General features: G+C 41.1%; 1 protein-coding gene across 1 annotated transcript in view; it reads left to right on the top strand.

Moving 5' to 3' along the window:
- The window catches only part of LOC126263161 (pancreatic triacylglycerol lipase-like), a 268,537-nt gene that overhangs the window by 161,316 nt on the left and 82,711 nt on the right, over positions 1-24,510 (top strand). The window contains exon 8 of the mRNA XM_049960238.1: positions 16,646-16,784. Within this exon, the coding sequence (XP_049816195.1) occupies positions 16,646-16,784 (139 nt within the window). The remainder of the gene's footprint in view (positions 1-16,645; positions 16,785-24,510) is intronic.

The raw sequence follows: 24,510 nt of genomic DNA, 5'->3' as shown, positions 1-24,510 counted from the left end.
TGTGCTAAGTATAATGTCATGTTTTTGTTGTATGATGATGTGTTAGAGAAAATGAGACGCTGTGCCAGCTCACAGCCTACATAACACCAGTGTAACCACCAGACTGAACGTCCGCATCCAACAGATGAACCAACATCAATAGTGTGACATGCCCTGAAATCAGGAGACGCTGTGCAGATGTTTGAAATTTAATCAGAGACAGTGGCGCAAATTCTCGTGATCAGGAACAGTTATTTCACCGGTTCATTTGCTTGTAGTTTTCTCAAGTGTCACTATCGTTTTACGAAGCTTATAATTGTTTAGTAAACGTACGTCGCCTTGCGGTAATCACAGTCGACTTGATAAATTTTCTGATTTTTTGTGTTTACTTGTGTCTCGAAATTTGTCCTCTATGGGATGCAGTTTTGTAATGAATTACTATTTATTTCGCTCGGAAGACCTTTTTTCCGAAGATATTTCCACCTCTGTGTTCATACATTACCGAGTGTAATTTCTGTGAAATAATAATCTTTTGTTCCACTGTACATTGTTTTAATTTTGTGTCATTTGTTGTTCATAAGATGAAGTCGTTAGTGCTGTTCTGAGGACTCTGCGCGAATTACGTGCATCGTTTATCGTAAAAATCTAACGCAGTATTCCTAGCTATATCTTGTCCGAATATAATCACTAGTTTATGCTAGCACTTTTAAAATGGATCCACATACTAAATAACTGTCTTAAAGTTTCTTTGTTAGCGCCGGCCGAAGTGGCCGTGCGGTTCTAGGCGCTGCAGTCTGGAACCGCGAGACCGCTACGGTCGCAGGTTCGAATCCTGCCTCGGGCATGGATGTGTGTGATGTCCTTAGGTTGGTTAGGCTTAACTAGTTCTAAGTTCTAGGGGACTAATGACCTCAGAAGTTGAGTCCCATAGTGCTCAGAACCATTTGAACCATTTTTTTTCTTTGTTAGCTTTCGGGTCCAGTATAAGGTGCAAGATCTGTGAAGTTGTCGCAGAGTCGATAGTTCCTTATATTGTTCATAGTAATTATGAAAGTGAATTTAAAAATGCCAGTAAGTCATCTAAGTAATACGCATCCAGATGGTGTTGAATCCTTTATTACGCTCATGATGCGTTTCGGTCATAGCCCACCATCAGGTGAGCTGATGAAAAATAAGTGCAAATAATAATATCATGCAATACAGCCAAACCAAAGAGATGAGATTACATAAATTTTCAATGAAATTAATTTTACTCAACTCTGAAGGACATAAGTACATATCATATAAGATCAATATATGCACTGACAAGTACGCTGAAAAATACCCGTACAAATGTCAAGCAAAACGTGCGCTGTCGTATACACGAGTAGACCTAACCAGTAGCTGACTACAGTGAGAGCGTCGAGACACCGCTGATGGAGCCTTAACGTAAGCTCGTATCACTGGATGGCAGGACTTCTCGTGACGTGTAAAATGGAAATATTAAAATAAAATAATAGAAGTTCAACAATGGTATAGATTTACTATCATTCATTTTGAAACAAATATATGTGAGAACTTTTAACATATGAGCAGATCTCGAGCAATCGTGGGTTGTTCTTTAATTTTTTCAATGGTTTACTTGTGATTAGGAAAAAATAATGAGTCCCCATCCAACCACCCTTTCGTTTAACATTCTCTTTGTTTGATGAAAATCTTAATTACCACGTCTAATTTTATCAATGAACTGTTTTCATAAGTCATATTGAAAACGTAAAGACGACATGTAACAGTATATTTATTTAACGAAACCTGTACTATTGCATTCAGTTTTACTGTTTACTCTCTTGCACAGCTGTGCTGGTAAAAACGAATTAACTATTTTAATTAACTTTGTTTTATTTTGCATTAACTGTGATGTCCCCTATTGAAATTTTGAACAAATCTTACCCAATGAGCTCCTGTATGAAATTGTCGTAAATGGTGTGCCTTGTACTATTATACTGCATTTTACAATTGACCTTCTTGCACATTAGTGCTGACTGAGCATTTATTATTTGATATTAATATTTCCATTTTACACGTCAACAGAAATGCTACCTTATGGCGATACGAGCTTACGGTATGGCTCCGTTAGCGTTACCTTGATGCTATCGCTGTAGTCAGCTACTGGTCAGGTCTACTTCTTGTGTAAGACAGCACATGTTTCGCTTGCCATTTGTACGGGCATTATTCGACGTACTTGTCAATGCATATAATGATGTTACCTGGTATGTACTTAAGTTCTTCAAAATTCTGTAGAGTCGATTTCATTCGACATTTACACTGAAGTGCCAAAGAAACTGGTATAGGAATGCGTATTCAAATACAGAGATATGTAAACAGGCAAAATACGGCCTTGCGGTCGGCAATGCCTATATGGGACAAAAAGTGTCTGGCGCAGTTGTTAGATACTGCTGCTACAATTGCAGGTACCAAGATTTAAGTGAGTTGGAACGTGATATTATAGTCGGCGCACGAGGGGTGGGAAACAGCGTCTCCGAGGTAGCGATGAAGTGAGGATATTCCCGTGCGACCATTTCACGATTGTACCATGAATATTAGGAATCCGGTGAAACATCAAATCTCCCACTTCACTGCGGAGGTGGAGGACAGGAAAACAGCTGTATGAGTATCACGAGCTCAGATGGAAAACCCGTACTACGCAAAGGAAGGAAAGCCGAAAGGTAGACGGAATATATTATACAAGGGAAATGAACTTGAAGCCAATATTATAGAAAGGGAAGAGATGAGATGGGACATAAATTATGATACTGCGAGATGGATTTCACAAAGCAGTGAAAGGCCTAAGTCGAAACAAGGCCCTTGGAATAGTCAATATTTCGTCACAACTACTGATAGCCTTGGGACAGCCAGCCCTGACAAAACTATTCCACTAGGTGTGCAAATAATATGAGACAGGTGAAATACCTTCAGATTTTCAGAAGAATAGAATAATTCCTGTTCCATAGAAAGCACGTGCTGACAGTCCTGAATGTTACCGAATTATCAATTTAATAAGTCATGGTTGCAAAGTACTAACAAGAATGGAAAAACTGGTAGAAGCCGACTTCTTGGAAGATCAGTCTGGATTCCAGAGAAATGTAGGAACACGCGAGGCAATACTGACCATACGATTTATGTTAGAGGATAGCACTTGTAGACTTAGGGAAAGCTTCTGGTAGTGTTTGCTGGAGTAACATCTTCGAAACCCTAAAGGTAGGAGGGGTAAAATACGGGGACCAAACTTACACAAAAACCAGAAGGCAGTTGTAAAGTCCAGGGGCATGAAAGGGAAACAGTTGTTGAGAAGGGAGAGAGACGGGATTATAGCCTATCTCAGATGTTATTCAGTCTGTACACAGAGCAAGCAGGAAAAAAAAAAACTTGGAAAAGAAAGTAAAGTTCAGATAGAAGAAATAAAAACCTTGAGGTTTGCCGATGGCACTGTCATTGTGTCAGAGACAATAAAGGACTGGAAATAGCAACTGAATGGAATGCACAGTGTCTTGAAAGGTGGACATAAGATGAACTTCAACAGAAGCAAAACAAGGATAATGGAAAGTAGTAGAACTAAATCAGGCGATTCTGAGGGAATAACATTATAAAATAAGACTCTAAAAGTAGTAGATGAGTTTGCTATTTGGGTAGTATTATTACTGATGATGGCCGAATCAGGGAGGATGTAAAATGTGTTTCTTCAAATGGTTCAAATGGCTCTGAGCACTATGGGACTCAACTACTGAGGTCATTAGTCCCCTAGAACTTAGAACTAGTTAAACCTAACTAACCTAAGGACATCACAAACATCCATGCCCGAGGCAGGATTCGAACCTGCGACCGGAGCGGTCTCGCGGTTCCAGACTGCAGCGCCTTTAACCGCACGGCCACTTCGGCCGGCCAAAATGTGTTTCTGAAGAAGAGAAATATGTTAACATCGAATATAGGTGTAAGTGTTATCAAGTCTTTATTGGAGGTATTTATATGGAGTGCAGTCAAGAATGGAAGTTAAAGTTGGACGATAAACAATTCAGACTAGAAGAGAATAGAAACTTTTGAAATGTGGTGCTACAGAAGGATGCCGAAAATTAGATAGGTAGATCACGTAACTAATAATGAGGTACTGAATAGAATTAGGGAGAAAAACGTTTGTGGTACAACATAACTAGAGGAAGGAATTTGTTGACAGGACAAGTTCTGAGACATCAAGAGTTGGCCATTTTAGTATTGGAGGGAGATGTGGAGCGTAATAATTGTAGAGGGAGACCAAGAGACGAATACGGTAAGCAGATTCAGAAGGATGTGACTTGCAGTAATTACTGTGAGATGAAGGGGCATGCACAGTATCCATCAGCATGGAGATCTGTATCAAACCAGTCTTTCGACTGAAGGCACAACAACGACAATACACGTTATTACGTATACTTTGAACGCAACAATAGACGTTGTCCCCCTATATTCATTCTTTCCAGTGAATTAAATTCTTGAGATGTGGATGATTCTAAAGCGCTACCTACAGTGTTACAAAACTACCACTTTAACCATTGTGCAGTTCTGGCACTTTTGTACGCTGACGTTGTGGCAGGTGACGGAACTTATTTTCTTAAAAACCTACTATAGCCGCATTAACACGACCATTATTTTTAATCTCTGAAAAGTGCATCATTATTAATAGATACGATATTGCAAGACAAAGTACATAGCGACGATATTCAAAATAATGCTTACATGTAAATTATTTATGAAATATACTCTGATCATATAAAGAACTACTTAAGGACTTACAGAGTGTACCACCGCCTCTGATTTGCAACTGGAACGATTAGCTATCTTCTTTTCTTTCACGGACATTCTCAGAAATTTCTTCCTACAGTTGAGGTCTATGATTGGTACTAGTAGATTTCTCTTGGACAGGGATGCCTCTCTGCCAGCGCTAGTCTGCTTTTAAACGTCCTCCTTGGGCTGTCAATCGTGGGTTACTGGAAATCAGGGGAACTGCAAAAGGTATGAATTCAAGGAGATGGGACCTGGACGAACTGAAAGAATCAGAGGCAGTAGAGAGTTTCAGAGAGAGAGCATTAGGTAACGAATGAAAGGAAAAGGGGCAAGAATATAGTAGAAGAAGAATGGGTGGCTCTGAGAGGTGAAATAGTGAAGGCAGCACAGGATCAAGTAGGTAAAAAGACGAGGGCTAGTAGAAACCCCTTGGGTAACAAAAGATACTGAATTTAATTGACGAAAGGAGGAAATATAAAAATGCAGTAAATGAAGAAGGCGAAAAGGAATGCAAACGTTTCAAAAATGAGAGCGACAGGAAGTACAAAATGGCTAAGCAGGGATGCCTAGAGAAGAAATGTATCACTAGGGGTAAGATGGATACTACCTGCATGAAAAGTAAAGACTAGCAATGGCAAGGAAAGCGTTTCAGAAGAACAGAAATTTGTTTACATCGAGTACAGATTTCAATGTCAGGAAGTCTTTTCTGAAAGTATTTGTATGGAGTGTAGCCATGTATGGAAGTGAAAATGGACGATGACTAGTTTAGACAAGAAGAGAATAGAAGCTTTCGACATGTGGTGCTACAGAAGAATGCTGAAGATTATATGGGTAGACCACGTAACTAATGAGGAATTTGTTATTGTTGTTGTTGTGATCTTCAGTCCTGAGACTGGTTTGATGCAGCTCTCCATGCTACTCTATCTTGTGCAAGCTTCTTCATCTCCCAGTGCCTACTGCAACCTACATCTCTCTGAATCTGCTTACTGTATTCATCTCTTTGTCACCCTCTACGATTTTTACCCTCCACGCTGCCCTCCAATACTAAATTGCTGACCCCTTGATGTCTCATAACATGACCTACCAACAGATCCCTTCTTCTAGTCAAGTTGTGCCACAAACTGGTCTTCTCCCCGATTCTGTCCAATACGTCCTTATTAGTTATGTAATCTACCCATCTAATCTTCAGCATTCTTCTGTAGCACCACATTTCGAAAGCTTCTATTCTCTTCTTGTCCAAACAACATATCGTCCATGTCTCACTTCCATGCATGGCTACAGTCCATACAAATACTTTCAGAAACGACTTCCTGACACTTAAATTTATACTCGATGTTAACAAATTTCTCTTCTTCAGAAAAGCTTTCCTTACCGTTGCCAGTCTACATTTTATATCCTCAGTTATTTTGCTCTCCAAATAGCAAAACTCCTTTACTACTTTAAGTGTCTAATTTCCTAATCTAATTCACTCAGCATCACCCAACTTAATTCGACTACATTCCATTATCCTCGTTTTGCTTTTGTTGATGTTCATCTTATATCCTCCTTTCAAGGCACTGTCCATTCCGTTCAACTGCTCTTCCAAGTCCTTTGCTGTCTCTGACAGAATTACAATGTCATCGGCGAACCTCAAAGTTTTTATTTCTTCTGCAAGGATTTTAATACCTACTCCGAATTTTTCTTTTGTTTTCTTTACTGCTTGCTCAATATACAGATTGAATAACATCGGGGAGAGGCTACAACCCTGTCTCACTCCCTTCTCAACCACAGCTTCCCTTACATGTTCCTCGGCTCTTATAACTGCCATCTGGTTTCTGTACAAATTGTAAATAGCTTTTCGCTCCCTGTGTTTTACCCCTGCCACCTTCAAAATTTGAAAGAAAGTGTTCCAGTCAACATTGTCAAAAGCTTTCTCCAAGTCTACAAATGCTAGAAACGTTGGTTTGCCTTTTCTGAGTCTAGCTTCTAAGATAAGTCGTAGGGTCGGTATTGCCTCACGTGTTCCCATATTTCTACGGAATCCAAACTGATCTTCCCCGAGGTCGGCTTCTACCAGTTCTTCCATTCATCTCTAAAGAATTCGCGTTAGTATTTTGCAGCCGTGACTTATTAAACTGATAGTTCGGGAATTTTCACATCTATCAACGCCTGCTTTCTTTGGGATTGGAATTATTATATTCTTCTTGAAGTCTAAGGGTATTTCGCTTGTATCATACATTTTGCTCACCAGATGGTAGAGTTTTGTTAGAACTGGCTCTCCCAAGGCCGTCAGTAGTTCTAATGGAATGTTGTCTACTCCTGGGGCCTTGTTTCGACTCAGGTCCTTCAGTGCTCTGTCAAACTCTTCACGCAGTATCGTATTTCCAATTTCATCTTCATTTACATTCTCTTCCCTTTCTATAACATTGCCCTCGAGTAAATCGCCCTTGTATCGTCCCTCTATATACTCCTTCCACCTTTCTGCTTTCCCTTGTTTGCTTATAACTGGGTTTCCATCTGAGCTCTTGATATTCATACAAGTGGTTCTCTTTTCTCCAAAGGTCTCTTTAATTTTCCTGTAGGCAGTATCTATCTTACCCCTAGTGAGACATACCTCTACATCCTTACATTTGTCCTCTAGCCATCCCTGTTTAGCCATTTTGCACTTCCCGTCGATCTTATATTTGAGACGTTTGTATTCCTTTTTGCCTGTTTCATTTACTGCATTTTTATGTTTTCTCCTTTCATCGACTAATACAATATTCTTCTTTTACTCAAGGATTTCTACTAGCCATCGTCTTTTTACCTACTTGATACTCTGCCGCCTTCACTACTTCATCCCTCAAAGCTACCCATTCTTCTTCTACTGTATTTGTTTCTCCCATTATGCTCTCCCTGAAACTCTGTACAGCATCTGGTTTAGTCAGTTTATCGGGGTCCCATCTCCTTAAATTCCCACTTTTTTGCAGTTTCTTCAGTTTTAATCTACAGATTGTGGTCAGAGTCCACATACGCCCCTGGAAATGTCTTACAATTTAAAACCTGGTTCCTAAATCTCTGTCTTACCATTATATAATCTATTTGAAACCTGTCAGTATCTCCAGGCTTCTTCCACGTATACAACCTTGTTTTATGATTCTTGAACCAAGTGTTAGCTATGATTAAGTTGTGCTCTGTGCAAAATTCTACCAGACAGCTTCCTCTTTCATTTCTTACCCCCAATCCATATTCACCTACTACGTTTCCTTCTCTCCCTTTTCCTACTGCCGAATTCTATTCACCCATGACTATTAAATTGTCTCCCTTCACTACCTGAATAATTTCTTTATCTCATCATACATTTCATCAATTTCTTCATTATCTGCAGAGCTAGTTGGCATATAAACTTGTACTACTGTGGTAGGCGTGGGCTTCGTGCCTATCTTGGCCACAATAATGCGTTCACTATGCTGATTGTAGTAGCTTACCCGCACTCCTATTTTTTTTATTCATTATTAAACCTACTCCTGCATTACCCCTATTTGATTTTGTGTTTATAACCCTGTAGTCACCTGACCAGAAGTCTTGTTCCTCCTGCCACCGAACTTCACTAATTCCCACTATATCTAACTTTAACCTATCCATTTGCCTTTTTAAATTTTCTAATGTACCTGCCCGATTAAGGGATTTGACATTCCACACTCCGATCCGTAGAACGCCAGTTTTCTTTCTCCTGACAACAACATCCTCTTGAATAGTCCCCGCCCGGAGATCCGAATGGGGGACTACTTTACCTCCGCAATATTTTACCCAAGAGGACGCCATCATCATTTAACCACACAGTAAAGCTGTACTCCATCGGGAAAAATTACGGTTGTAGTTTTCCCTTGCTTTCAGCCGTTCGCAGTACCAGAACAGCAAGGCCGTTTTGGTTAGTGTTACAAGGCCAGATAAGTCAATCAACCAGACTGTTGCCCCTGCAACTACTGAAAAGGCAGCTGCCCCCTTCAGGAACCACACATTTTTCTGGCCTCTCAACAGATACCCCTCCGTTATGGTTGCACCTACGGTACGGCTATCTGTATCGCTGAGGCACGCAAGCCTGCCCATCAATGGCAATGTCCATGGTTTATGAGGAGGTGCTGAATAGAGTTGGGGAGAAGAGTAATTTTTGGCACAAGTTGACTAGAAGAGTGTATCGGTTGGCAGGACACGTTCTGAGGCATCAAGGGATCACCAATTTAGTACTGGAGGGCAGCGTGGAGGGTAAAAATTATAGAGGGAGACTAGGAGAGGAATACAGTAAGCAGATTCGGAAGGATGTATGTTGCAGTAGTTATTCGGAGATGAAGAGTCTTGCGCAGGATAGAGTAGCATTGAGAGGTGCATCAAACCAGTCTCTGGATTGAAGAGCACAGCAAAAACAGGTAGCAGAATTCCTTAACTTCGTCTACTCTGTGATCGCTAAACGAGATGTTTCGTTTCTCGCTATTCTCATATCTGCTGCTTCTCATTACTTTCGTCTTTCTTCGATTTGCTCTCAGTTGATATTTTCTACTCATTAGACTAACCATTTTATTCGGCAGATCCTATACTTCTTCTTCATTTTCACTCAGTATAGCAATGTCGTCAGAGAATCTTGTCATTGATATCCTTTCACTTTGAAATTTAATCCCACTCTCGAATTTTCCTTTTATTTCCATCATTGCTTATTCGATGTGTAGACTGAACAGAAGCGGCAATAGAGTTCATCCTTTTACAGTTTTTAATCCGAGTACTTCGTTTTTGGTCATCCACTCTTATTGTGCGCTATTGATTCTTGTGCATATTATTCCCTATTAGTTCTTGTACGCATTGTGTATTACCCGACTTATCTATAGCTTATCCCTATTTTTCTCAGAATTTAGAACATCTTGCACCATTTGACATTGTCGAACACTTTTTCCAGGTTGACAAATCCTATGAACGTGTCTTGATTTTTCTTTATCCTGCTTCCATTATCAACCACAATGTCAGAACTGCCCCTCTGCTTCCTTTATCTTTCCTAAAGCCGAACTGATCGTCATTTAACACATCCTCAATCTTCTTTTGCGGGACGTACAGCAAGGAATTCAGCTAAGATGCAATGGAGCCTTCAGTAGTACATCTACAGACGTCCTAACTATATTAATAGGCTAGTGCTCCTAGGAAATACAAATCATAAAAATGTTTCCATTTGTTGACTGAACAAAAAATAACACGGAAAAACGGGCGAAGCTCTGGGGAACGAGCAACAAATCCGTGAGTAAAAAAAGAATTTAATACTTGAGGAATGGCAGCGGAGATGGAATTCCTCAGGTACATGATGCAAAGTGCTTCTGTTTCTTCCTTATGTACACGAGAGACTTCAGATAACACATTTTGAGCCAAGTATGGGACCGGTTCACTACGTTTCCGGGCATGGGACACACACTATATATTTGAATACAATTGATAAAAGGGCAACGATCAGGTGCGGCTGTGGTGAAATCGTCCTTGCAGTTCATGTCCAATGGTAATGTCCATTACTTGGTGATATGGCATGGAGTGGTAAGCAGGCTGTAAGGAGTAAAACTGTTTACGACGTACAGTAAAAGACCACTTTGATACTCTAAATTTCTAGATGATGCTATCTCAGGAAAAGCAAGGCTTAACTGTAGCCAACAGACACCACAGCAGAGACGAGTGAGGTCTGTAAACAAAAGGAAGCCCGATATCTCTACGATTGCTTGATCCAGTAGGGGAAGAGTGAGGGAGATGCCCACAAGCGTACCTAAAAGGAACTAGAAGAATCATTGAATGATAGGTTATGCGCTCTGGTCTTTCGCCTTGCTATTTGGGGGCAGCAGGATATTGCTGGAACTGGCAGCGTGGCCGATCTGGTACGAAGCGTACAGAAAAACGAGATATATTCCGGTAGCAGTGAAAAGGCTGTGTATGTGTTCATTTTAGACTACACTAAAGACGAACACTGAGTTCACACAAGGTAGCATACTTTTTACTATTCTGCAAGGATCAGTGACTAACTTTTCCGTGATCGTATTGGTATTAGTAAGAATCTTCAGCAGTGGTTGTTGCTGCAGAAAAATCAGGATGCTGGTAGTAATAATAGATACTTTTTATACATGTAAAGTTGTACTGTTTGTCATATACTAATGTCATAGGTGTAAAGAGAAAAGTAAAGTCAGTCGAAACTGAAATAACGAAAACCGATGTCTCTTTTTCTGTCAAAGTAAAGTGACACGCAACTGATAGAGCGGAAAAAATGCCAACGGAAAATTTCCTGTAGAGTAGCGTGTAGGTATCCATCTGAATGTTAGAGCGATAATAGTAGAAAGAAATGAAGACAGGGAAAAGCAGTGTGATACACAAAGAAAAGTTAGTTCAGTGTTGAAAATAGAAGAAAAAGAAATAGATTCTCATCAAGTTTCACATAAATGTTATTCTATGCGTAACGGTCCTTTGGTGTCCTCATGAAAATGGAATATGATAAGTAAAAGCACCTACATTTACAACATTTAAATTAATACGCTGCAGTTTACATGAAGGTGCTGCAGAGGGTTCACAGAACCACTTCCATAGCATTTCTCGACCTTTCCACTCTCGAATAGCACACGAAAGAACGAATAAGTAAATACCTGCATGCGAGCTTTGATTTATCTTTGTTTATTACGACCACGGATACTGGAATACACGGTAGGTACCACGAGGAGCCGCTAACTTCAGAGTGAACCCAACCAGCGCTCTGTAGCCCGAAATTGCGACAACGTTTTGTGTTGTAATTGGTTCACTAGCGACAACAAGGTTGTTTACGGCAGTGTGAATTTTTGTTAGTGACTGGTGATTCAATACAGAGTTACGCTGTAATTATCAGTTTACTCACGGATTTTTTAGAGTAAGTTTTTAAGTGAAAAACAACGGCTGTCTGCGCGGTCACCAGTTGCACTAAGCAGAGCAGACAACTAAGTAGGTCAGGAATTAAGTCTCATATATTTCCTAAAAACAATGAGACGAAACAAAAATGGATAACTGTAAACGTGCAGATTCGTTTTCAGTTGAAAATGTTCATGTCTGCTCAACACATTTTACTGATTCCGATTACGAAAGCGATTTCAAAAGTGGACTGTCGAATATTCCTTCGAAACGCAAGTTGAAGACTGATGCTGCTGCAGCTCTAAACCTACAATCCTCTAGCGTAGTAATGAGCCTAATAATGAGAGAAGTTACTGGGCACAGAAACGAAGCTGCTGTAAAGATAAAGATATTTGACAGGTAAATATACTAACAACTAATGAAGAAATTGGTACTTGATGAGACTTTAACGGTGAAAACAAGCACTGCTGTGATGCGACATTGCGTGCTCACGTCAATAATTTGAAATTATGGAAACATAAATAAAAGACCTTAGGCATAAGAATAAAGATTTGACGCATCGTCTGTCGATGTAGCACTGAGTTACTGAAATTAAAACGTGTTCAAGAAGCTATTAAGGGCCTTTTTTATGACCATCAACAAAAGTGGTTGTGAAAGCACCGTGTACTAACCGTCTTGTGAAAATATTGCAAAGGCTGCATCTTCACGTTGCCTATCTGTGACCACTCTTTGTCTACCACCAAAAAAATTAAGCTTTGATTTTGAGCCTTAATGCGAGCAAAATCCAATCAGGTAGTACATCAAAGAATGGGAAAAAATATGATACGTTAACTACTAATATATCGGAAGAAACTCGAACTACGAGTATAGAAGCAGCAAGACACTTATTGTCTACAGGAAAGTGAATGCGTCAACAAGGAAGTTTAAGAGTCCATTTGAGAGGTGGGAGAAAATTTTGAGAACTGCACCAAATACGAAGGGGAAAATGTTCCAGATTTGAAGGAAAATGTTGAGCAGTCAAAAATGATTGCAGGTTATGTCGCTTATAGGGTTAATTGCAAACACACCGAAGTAGCATATTTGTACGGTAAACTAACTGATCATATAAATGTTTCAGGAAAGAACTGGTTTTGCCGGCCGAAGTGGCCGTGCGGTTAAAGGCGCTGCAGTCTGGAACCGCAAGACCGCTACGGTCGCAGGTTCGAATCCTGCCTCGGGCATGGATGTTTGTGATGTCCTTAGGTTAGTTAGGTTTATCTAGTTCTAAGTTCTAGGGGACTAATGACCTCAGCAGTTGAGTCCCATAGTGCTCAGAGCCATTTGAACCATTTGAAAGAACTGGTTTCAAACAATTTCAAGTGGATCTATAATGAAACAAACTGAAAAGTTTGTAGAATTTGCTTTGAAAGTGGAAAGGGAATTTCAACGATCCCATGGCAATACATTGACCGTAACCCAGAAGTTTCTTTTTAATATTAATGGACATAATAAATGAGAATTATCCAGGGATGGAGAACTTTGCTGTAATGTGTTTCGAAAGGACATGAACTTTCATCAGTATGCAAGTTTTCAACAAGAATAAAATGCAAAAGTAGTAAGCGAACTGAAAGTGAACAAAAGGAAAAACTAAGGAAAAAAAGGAAAAAGGTTGTAGCATAACTTCCCAGAATAGGAAAAGGAAACCTGATAATACAGTTAGAGTGTAAAGTGACATTCTATGAGGTTTCTCCTTACTATAGGGTACGTAGTATAAAACTGTGTGAGTCTCTTCCCCCAGGTAAAAAGGAGTGCCCTCCAAGATGGTGAAAGAGGTTGACGTCCTTCGGAAACTTAACACTAGCATTTCACCGATCATAGAAGAATATAGTCTAACTAATACAAAACTTAATAATGATAACAATAATAACAGTACACTAAAACATAGGAAATGTCGAAAACACTCATATGTACGTATGAGTTAAACACGTGCGCCCTGTGTGCCTACAAGCTTCAGTGCAATGCGGCGTGGCGAGATAATTTATGGTGACGTCACAGCTCGCAGCTCGCCTGCACGTAACCTCTACCGTGTATTCTAGTATCCGTGATTACGACTGTATGGAACTATGGGCTGCCGTGAACGACACAGTGGTTTGTAGGGTATAGAGTTGGATACAGGTCGCGCTTACTGTGGCCAGCCTGTGATCTGCCAATGATCCGGCCTCGCATTAGCATTATCTAAATATATTCACTGTGCCGTATTGCTATCCTAAGACATCACTGCTGTGCCAGATGCACACGACACGCATTCAGAAGCATAGTATTCAAGACATTTGTCCACAAGGACTGTCCCGAGCGCTAGGGGTCCCGTTCTCGTGCGCCGTGTTTCTGTGTTGTCCTGCCACCCTTCGGTCTGCAAAGCGTGGCCTCGACGTTGTGTCTTTTTCGTTGGTCTCGGAGATATGAGTGTGGCAGGAATGGCCACGTTATCTTAGGCAGCCACTATACAAGATGTGTCATATTTAATTCCAAAAACAGACAGGGGAGAAAATTTGCAAAAATAGAAATAAAAACATTTCGATAAGTACAGATGAGCGAATGATGGGTTTGCGATATAACTGTGAATGTGTGATTACGATCTGCCACTGAATTCTTTATGAAATAATACACTAGTTAGTAGAAATGTGTTTGAAATGCGAACTTCCGATTACGTCATCCTTCTAATTGGGCTCACCCATGGTCGACCTTGACAGGAAATACCCACTGTTCCAGCACTTTATATATACTGGATGCTTGTAAACGATGGGGACTAACAGTCACACATACCGTGACACGATTGCTCTGCTCAATGAAAAGTTTCCTCAAAAAGTTATGTCTTTGCCTGGCAACCAGGAATGGCCTGCCAGATCATGCGATCTTTGTGGAGATTTGTGAAATCAAAAGAGTACGCGAACAAACCACAAATCACCAAATGAAGGATGAAATTGAGAATGTTACAACTGGCATCCCACCGGATGTTTATGAACTGATCATCGAGAACTTCAATGAAAGCATTTCTCGTTACCGCGCGGCCTTGTGTGGTCATATGGAGGATATACTTTTTCATACAGGAAAGGGAGAAGTTACTTAATGTGTTTGGAAAAAAAATACATTTTAAATAAGTTTTTCAGGTTTTATAGCACTTTAATATTCGTCCCTACTCCCCAGACACCCTCTAGTTAGAGCCATCTTTCATACTGAGGTCCGCAATTATCTCGCAAACAGCTCGTTTGCGGATACATTTGTGATACGCTGGTAGAGGTTTAACCATGGGACAGGTTTGCTCGGACACAGAGATCCTTAATGGTAAACCATTGAACTTTTATTTGCAAAATTTTACTTGCACAGTAAATAACTACAATAAAAGTGTTGCATTGGTGCTTGAGCAGATACTTTGTTTCATAACTCAATTAATCTAGCTAGTAGTGCCACGATGAGGATGCGGATCAGGTTTACTTTAAATATATGCTATAACGGTCGTAAGCATTAGTTACCTTTGAGACTGGACATGACGAGTTGACATTAGTCAAGAATGCCTTCAAAATGTCGGAGACGCCATCATCAGCACCTCACTGAGTTTGAACGAGGTTGTGTAATAGGGCTACGAGAAGCTGGATATTCTTTCTTCGTTATTGCAGGAAAACTTGGCAGGAATTTAATCACTGTAAGTGGCTGCTGGCAGCGGTGATCAGGAGAAAGTACTATCGCAAGAAGACCGGGGTCCGGACGGCCACGTGGCACCGTCGAGAGGGGAGCCAATCTTGTTCGGCGTATGGTCCTCGTGGTTCGTATTGTATTTGCAGCAGTAATGTGAGCAGACATTGGCACCACAGTGACACAACGAACTGTCGAAAAGCTCCGAGCCACACGCCCTGTATCTTGCATTCCACTGACCCCAAACCACCACCATTTTCGACTTCATTGTGTCAAGTGAGAGCTCATTGGAGGCTAGGGTGGAGGTCTATTTCTTTTCTAATGAAACCTGGTTCTGCCTTTATGCCAGTGACGGCTGTGTGTTTGTCAGAAGGAAGCCAGTTGAGGGCCTGTAACCAACCTGCCTGTGTGCTAGATAAATTAGACCCACACTGGAGTTATTATGTGGGGTGCAAACTCATACGACAGCAGGAGCACTCCCGTGGTTACCCCATGCACCTTAACTGCAAATGAGTCTGGTGATTCGAGCTGTTGTCCCGCCATTCATTAACAGCATTCCAGGGGGTGTTTTCCAACAGGATAGCACTCGCCCGCATACCGCTGTTGTAACTCAGCATGCTATACAGAGTATCGACATGTTGCCTTGGTCTGCTCGATCACCAGATCTGTCTCCAATCGAGTACATACGGGACATCATCGGACGACAATTCCAGTTTCATCCATAAACAGTATTAGCCGTCCATATATCGACCGACCAAGTGCAACAGTCGTGAAACTCCATCCCACAAACTGACATACGGCATCAGTACAACTCAATGCATACATCTGAATGAAATTTTCACTCTGCACCGGAGTGTGCACTGATTTTGAAACTTTCTGGCAGATTAAAATTGTGTGACGGACCGAGACACGAACTCGGGACTTTTGCTTTCGCGGGAAAGTGCTCTGTCAACTGAGCTACCCAAGTACGACTCACGACCCCTCCTCACAATTTTACTTCCGCCAGTACCTCGTCTTCTACCTGAGTTCGAGTCTCGGTCCGGCACACAATTTTAATCTGCCAGGAAGTTTCAATGCATACATGTCGGCATGCGTGCATACAACACTGTGGCGTTAACACCGGTTATTATTGTACCAGCATTTCACACCTGCACTGTCTTATCTCACACTTACATTAACCTGTGGCCTTGCAATGTTAATCACTTAAATATGCTACCTGTACAAATGCATTCCAGAAATTTCATTACTCTGTATTAATTACTTTTTGGTGTTGCGATTTTTTTCCCGTCAGTGTATGCATGTATGAATGACAAAGGAAGTAAACCTACCGGAAGACGCGATTCTCCTGTTGCAGGGCCAGTGTATTTCATGTGGCAACAACATGGAGCGATGTGCTGTCATGGGAATGGACGCGGACAAGTTCATGCCAGCTGAGGGCTTCTCCCGGAACTCAAGCTTCTTCCTGACGACCGCAAACGAGCCGCCCTTCTGCCGTATGTATACCAGATCCTCAGTGACATTAATGCAGCACTGGCTTCACTGGAAGTACTTCTCGCGTTCTGTGTAACTGATGTATGTTTATAAACGCGATCTTTGCCATTAATTTATCGTAAACTGTGTTTGGGGACATACATAAATTCTGAGGTCGAATCTTTCTTCATTTCTCAATGTAGCCTGTACTGCATTGATGAGTGAAGGCTGCTGCTATGTTTATGTTTTTTGGATGATTGGGAGAATAAATAGAAAGAAACGGTATAAACCATGTATTGAGATAGTCTCTACTCTTCTCAAACAGTAACAAGGATGAGTCATTGCTGAACAGTCAAATCCATAAATGTGACAGTGTGTTACCATTTACAGTGTCACATAACTACACCGTGCAACACACTGCTGAGAGGTTTTCAGTGCGTCCCAGAACATTGTCGCTTGACAGACGAAGAGCTCTGATATTTTTTCATCGACGTTGGCGTTCTATTATTTCAGAGTATCTAGTAGTAGCCTTACATAGTATAGTCAAATATTGGAAAATCCAATACTGAATAATGTGAATATTATGAAAAGGATAGTTGCTATTCACCATCTAGCGGAGATGCTCAGTCGCAGATAGGCACAACGAAAAGACTGTCAGAAATTATGCTTTCGGCCAACAAGGCCTTCATCGGAAAGAGACAACACACACACACACACACACACACACACACACACACACACACACACACACAGGCAAAGCCAACCCACACACACATGACAGCAGTCCCTGGATGCTGAGCCCAGACCAGCAGCCAGAGACTGGTCATGTGTGTGTGTGAGATGCGTTTACGTGAGTGTGTGTGTGTTTGTTAGATGCGTTTACGTGAGTGTGTGTGTGTGTTTGTTGTCTATTTCCGATGAAGGCCTTCGTGGCCGAAAGCTTACTTACTGATAGTCTTTTTGGTGAGTAGCAGCTATCCTTTTCATAATACTGATAGTATTAGAAGTCTTACGCGCACCTATGAAATTTAGCCTTACCTACACCTGTGTAGAGCTTAGAAGCGATAAATAAATCAAATGGAAGAACGTGCACGAGCTACCAATCTTTTTTCATTTTTATTTTTAGTTTTCAGCCCTGTGATAATACTCGCCCAGATAGAGAAATTTTGTTATCCAATCCGTAGTACAACTCTGAGACGAAAGACGATTTCGTGAAATTCTTGTTTTGCTGATAAATCGAACATTGTCTCAGCAGCGCCAATAGAATGGCACTATATCTTCAAACTTCCTGGTTTCACTTCAAAATCTGTCGTCATATTAAGAGAAAGTGAATGAATATCATCATCATCTATTTACATCTTATGTCATGACCAGATATGACGAAATTTTGTGGATGTCAACCTCTCCAGAACTGAGAACTGCGACCCATTAGATAGCCGAGGTCGAGTTATGTGCCTACCCAATTTTTGCTTTCCTACTTAGAATCACCTCGTAAATCGATTCTGCGAATAGGAGGTGGTTCCAGAAAAGGTCGTTTCTATCTAGAACAGATTTTCAATTTGAAAACATCGAAGGATACAAGGCAGTCAGAGTGTAGGCCTATATGATAATTTTTTGTTTTATTTTAAAGAAGTGTATGACTCACTTGATGGGCACCATTCTTTAGCATTCTGGAAGAGTTAAGAGTGCACCACTTATCCAACAACGTGCTACAAGACATTCTGAGAACACATCTCGAAAGTAGTACTGTCTACTGAAATATCCGAACAAATCCAGAACAAAACTCGTTATGGTTTGGAAAACATTTTCCGGGGACGAGAAAAGATACTAAGCCAAGAACGAAATGGTTGAGTTCCGAACTCAAAGAACTGTACGTAAACTTACAATGTAGGCTTTCACGGCCGGTGTTGTCTTCAGTTAAAATTTCCGGGCTGAGAGGTCGTGGTCGATGTGTAAAATTTCGTAGCCGGACGACCTCAGAAGATGTCTCCCGCAGATGGAGACGAAACGTCAGGTGGAAATTTTACACATCGACCACGGCCTCTGAGCCCGGAAGTTTTAACTGAAGTGTACGAAAACTGTCTGGCTGTTGCCAATGGTATACCAGTCTTAAGCAGGAGAATCATATTATCAACTGAATACTCAGTCACATAAAAGAAGGGGCATATTTTATCTATAGATTTCCTACGACTTCAGTCATGTACCAAAATGGATGGACATTGACTTTGGAGAAATCGACAGGTCAAGAAATTGAAATATTAAGTTCAGGTGATACAGGAGAACGGTACTGGAAGAAGATGGTCTCAGCCCTAGTGTCTCAAAATGAGACAGGGCCCGCCGTCTGCTGAAAAACCTTACTAACAAGAAGGCACATAGACTTGTAGCCAGGTTAAGACACTGTGGCACTATTATCAAGTAAGAAGGGTTATATACATCACAGACCTCGACTGTGCACATTATGTCGATGAAAAGAGAGCAGAAGATACAAAGTGTGGTGTCACCGCTAGACACCAAACTTGCTAGGGGGTAGCTTAAATCGGCCGCGGTCCATTAGTACATGTCGGACCCGCGTGTCGCCACTGTCAGGATCGCAGACCGAGCGCCACCACAAGGCAGGTCTCGAGAGACTTACTAGCACTCGCCCCAGTTGTACGACGACGTTGCTAGCGACTACACTGACGAAGCCTTTCTCTCATTTGCCGAGAGACAGTTAGAATAGCCTTCAGCTAAGTCCATGGCTACGACCTAGCAAGGCGCCATTAGCCTTAGATAGCTTGTATCTAAAGAGTCTCACTTGTATCGCCACAATCTCCAGATGTCTCATCAAGAACGATGTATACAAAGGATGGATTAACAGTTATTCCAGGAGCTACGTACTTTTCTTTATAACATTCATTACGTATCCTGTTTCAGACCTCATTCCGTCCTTCGTGAGTTAGCGCGTGCATCTTGGCCGCCTCTTTCAATTAGTGTGCGTAGTGTTGGCAAGTCTGCCGACACTACACAAAGAAAACGTTTGGCAGCAGGTGGGTCGGTGTGCACGTGTTTCAAAAAATGGTTCAAATGGCTCTAAGCACTATGGGACTTAACATCTGAGGTCATCAGTCCCCTAGAGTTAGTACTACTTGAACCTAACTAACCTAAGGACATCACACACATCGATGCCCGAGGCAGGATTCGAACCTGCGACCGTAGCAGCAGCGTGGTTCCGGACTGAAGCGCCTAGAACCTGTTCTTTGGGTATATGAACATGAAGGACAATGAACAGTTGAATAAGAGGATATGTAACTTCCCAACATGCTCGCCTTCCGCACAAAAAAGCGATACCTAATCAAGAATGCACGAAGGATCTGCAACAAACAAATAATGCGGAAAGATATAAATAATAACACAGACGAATTCACACAAATTGTCCATAAATGCAAGGCTTTCAGAGTGGAACAAAAATCTGGAAGACCTTGATCTTTTCTGTTGGAAAAAAAAGGAAGAAGACCTTTTCTAATTAGCTCAATACATATCATCAGATTGTTAAAGTCGCCATGAGAACTTTTTCGAAGGATAAAATTTTGTTACATCCTTCCCCCAATTTTGTTCCACGTAAGAAAAAACAAGTTAAGCACAACTTCTGCTCAATCAGACAATTCCTAAGCCATATTCCTTGACGTTACTAACACAGGACAAATTTATGGGGACGCATGAAGGCCACGACGAAAAATCTGAATAAAAGTTCCAAAACCTTGAACAAAAAGTTCCAAACAGTATTTTTCAGAAATTTCCAAGAAACATGAAAAATTTATATTTTAAGTAATGTTCGTGGTTTTTATTTGCAACTACTGTGGAATCGAAACATAAGTTGCACCAAAATATGTTAAACATGAGTTTCTTATAAAAGGGAATTTAGAAGCACTTGGATATTTTTCACACCCTCAGGTGTCTGTAAAACAAATTGTACCTTGGTTTCACCTTTTGTGAGAATATTGTTACACTGATTGAGTTTGATGCCTATTCTCCGCAACACCGTTTACAACAACTATTTTCTGTTATTTTTAAGTCCCGCTTTTGTAATCAGGATCATCCTTCCATGTTGAAGGATTTCCATTAAGTTAGTTGGTGTTGACAGAAAATACTCTGAAGAAAGTTTTCTACAAGGTGTTAAAAATGTGGAATTGTGTAATTTCTCCAAACGAAAAAATGTAGTGTTATCCGACTACAATATCAGTGAATCACATTTACAATCGTTCGACTCATACAAATACCTGAGCGTAACAGTTTGTAGGGATGTGAAATGGAATGATCACCTGAACTCAGTCCTAACTAGGTGACAGACTTCGTTTCATTTGCAGGATGCAAGGAAAATGCGATCAGTTTACGGAGGGAGGAGGAGGAGGAGATTAGTGTTTAACGTCCCGTCGACAACGAGGTCATTAGAGACGGAGCGCAAGCTCGGGTGAGGGAAGGATGGGGAAGGAAATCGGCCGTGCCCTTTCAAAGGAACCATCCCGGCATTTGCCTGAAGCGATTTAGGGAAATCACGGAAAACCTAAATCAGGATGGCCGGAGACGGGATTGAACCGTCGTCCTCCCGAATGCGAGTCCAGTGTGCTAACCACTGCGCCACCTCGCTCGGTAGTTTACGGAGGAGGCTCCTTACAATATACTCGTTTGACCCTCCGTAGAATAATATTCAGGTGTGTGCAACCCGTACCAAATGGGCATAACAGGGGATACGGAACGTATACGAAGAAGTTGCAATAAATAGCTTTAAATGGGAAATGTGAGAATGTACAGCATCCTCCTATCCACTGCTCCAGTAAAGCTCGCGAAGAGAAGACTGACAAGACTCGACTAATTACAGCACGCATAGAACAGACGTTTTAGGCAATCGCTCCTCAGGTTGCACCGTATTTGAATGGACAGGACAGAAACCCTAATAACTGGTACAATGGGAAGCATCCTCTGCCATGCACTTCACGGTGTTTGCAGGGTATAGCTGTAGATTTTAAGACACTGCATTGCTACCAAATACACTCGCAAGTCAATGGATGAATATGTGATGCTGCAACGCAGTTTCACCGCTCGGTTGGCAAGGCTGGTAATCAGGGGATATGTAATTTTGTCATATGATGACATGATTGAGACCGTGGCTGTTGTTTGAAGACAAATGTTGATGGTGTTTGGACAGTAACGGGCCACAAATTTACTTCCAGTTCCTTTATTCAAAGAATACCGTTACCGGTTTCGAATCGTTGTGATTCATCCTCAGACGGTTTACACGCTTTCTTTATGACATGTGGTGTGTTATATTTCGATACCTGTCCATTAAGTCCCCATGAATAGCATTCCGTGTACTCAGCTGGACAATAAATATGACTCGCAGACAGGCGCGTAAACAATGTACGCAGATGTCAGCATTTGAGAGGGGACGTGTAGTTGGACACAAAAAACCCAGCTGAAGTAATTGGCGTATCACTCGACGTTTTCAGTAGGAACAATGCCACTACTCGACGATGTTGGCAAGAATGAGTAAACCGTGGACGAACACAGAGCTAAGAAGGAAGCTATCTACCTGGAGAGACGACATAACGTGAGGACCGAACAATCGATCTGAAGTGCAATTGGTGCTTCAAGAGACCATTACTAGGAGGCTCATAGAAATGGGGCTGAGCTCACGGCGCCCTCACACCGATTACTATTCACCTATCTACACTAACAATCCCGTCTGCAGTGGTGTTGGGAACATTCGGCCTGGAATCTCAGTGAGTGGAGTGGGATCGTCTTGAGTGACGATTCTCGTTTCGAACTGAGTCCCTATCAGCAGCGAAGACGTGTGTGGAGACGACCCAGACAGCGGTGTGACACCAACACGAGTGTCGCCCGCCATACTACCCGACAGCCAGGACTGATCGTTCAGCGTGTCATTTCATTTCACAGTGGTGCCCTTTGACTGTCATCCGCGGAATCCTTACAGCACAGCGATACGTCGACGATATTGAACGAGCCGTTTCGTTGTCTTTTACGTCAAGCCATCCTGAGCTTAAATTTCAGCAAGATAATGCCAGCCCGCACACGACGAGATCTTCTACTGCTTGTTTTCGTGCTTGCCGAATTCTACGTTTGCCAACTAGGTAGCCAGATTTCTCTCCAATTGAGAACGTTTGGAGAATTATGGGCAGGTCCTTCAAACCAGCTCGTGATTTTGACGGCCTAATACGTCAGTTGGACAGAATTTGACACGATATCTCTCAGGAAGACATTCGAGAACTCTGTCAATAAATGCCAAGCCGAATGATTACTTGCATAAGCGCCAGAGGTGAACCAACGTGATATTGACTTGTTCAATTTGTGAAGTTAGTATTCTTGAATAAATCATCGAATTCCTTCTGAAATTATAAGCATTTGCTTGTGTGTACATGTACATCACATCTACCGATTTTAGTCCCATCCGTGCTGATTTATTTTGGTGATAGAATGTATATAAACTTCTTTGATCACGTTTCTCTAAATCTCTTGAAAAGTGCTATCTCCGGATCAGAAGTTAGCCACATGACTCTAAAATGCTCCTCAAACCTAGCTTAAAAATGTGCCAACGGCAAGGGATGTACAACAGGTCGCAACTGAACAGTTGTCTAGATATACCATTTAGTCAACCTGTGTTGTATAATGTTGTATCACGATTTGGTTGCTTACACCTCACTTCTCCACTATTTGGAAAATAATTAAACAGAGCACATAATATTAAAAAACGAAGGTACAAAATAAATTTAGCGAACAATAAAAAATCTTCCAAACCAAAGATGATATTTTTGGTGGATAACGCAGTTATTAAAACAAACTAAGGAAATATTTTTACATCTATTGTTGCCTACATCTGCATTCCAATCATTGGAACCGAACTGCCCTCGAATAGCAAGTTTAAATGATTTCTTCTACAATTTGAGAGTTGTGTAGCTTATAACAAAGGAAAGAGGGTAACTCGCGGTTCAAGAAGTTACCACTACCGCTCATTAGTTTGGCTGATCCAGCATCAACAAGTGATGCTAATGTCAGAGAGATGGCGTCTGTCAGATTCAACGAAGATCAGCAGCACCAGTAGTTTCATAAAAGAATCGAAACGTACAGGACAAAAAACAAAGTGCCATTCATTTAGTTGCAAAGACGGAACTTACATCCATGAAAATCTAAACTAATTTCTTTTTCTGTCGATATTTTCCTTCTTGTTTCCTGCTACGATAAACTTAAAACATTTGAAGAAACCTTAGTAGAGTAAATCTGAAAGAAGGCCCAAAATCAATTAGAAGAAGTCTCAAAATGATGCTTAATCAATATATCAAAACCAAAATTGTTCAAATTAACAATGAAGTCGCAATACCAGTGGATGTATTCAGGACAGTAGAGAAAAAACAGAAAGTTTATACTGATCTGTAGTGATTTTTGGTAAACTATATACAGTTTTCAATACTAAGTTTCTAAAGTATTTGAAACGAAAGTTTACAATCGGTCTGTGTAGTCAGGTTTGACTTTTGGCAGCCTGAAATGGAAAATTATGCTGAAAGCTATTAAAAACTAAGGGTTAGCTAGTCAGCAATGATGAGATGCATGTTGGGAGACATGGGAGAACCAAGTAGATGACGTATTCAACTGGAATAGAAGTAGCTACCATAGTAACAAAAATAACTGGATGTGGAGAACACATGTAGAGAACTGGATTTCAAGAGATAAGAAAAGACCGAGATGATGACCTAACGCTAG

Source organism: Schistocerca nitens, chromosome 1 (genome assembly GCF_023898315.1).
Source record: "Schistocerca nitens isolate TAMUIC-IGC-003100 chromosome 1, iqSchNite1.1, whole genome shotgun sequence".
NCBI classification, from domain to species: Eukaryota; Metazoa; Arthropoda; class Insecta; order Orthoptera; family Acrididae; genus Schistocerca; species Schistocerca nitens.
This window is presented reverse-complemented; position numbering and strand designations above follow the sequence as displayed.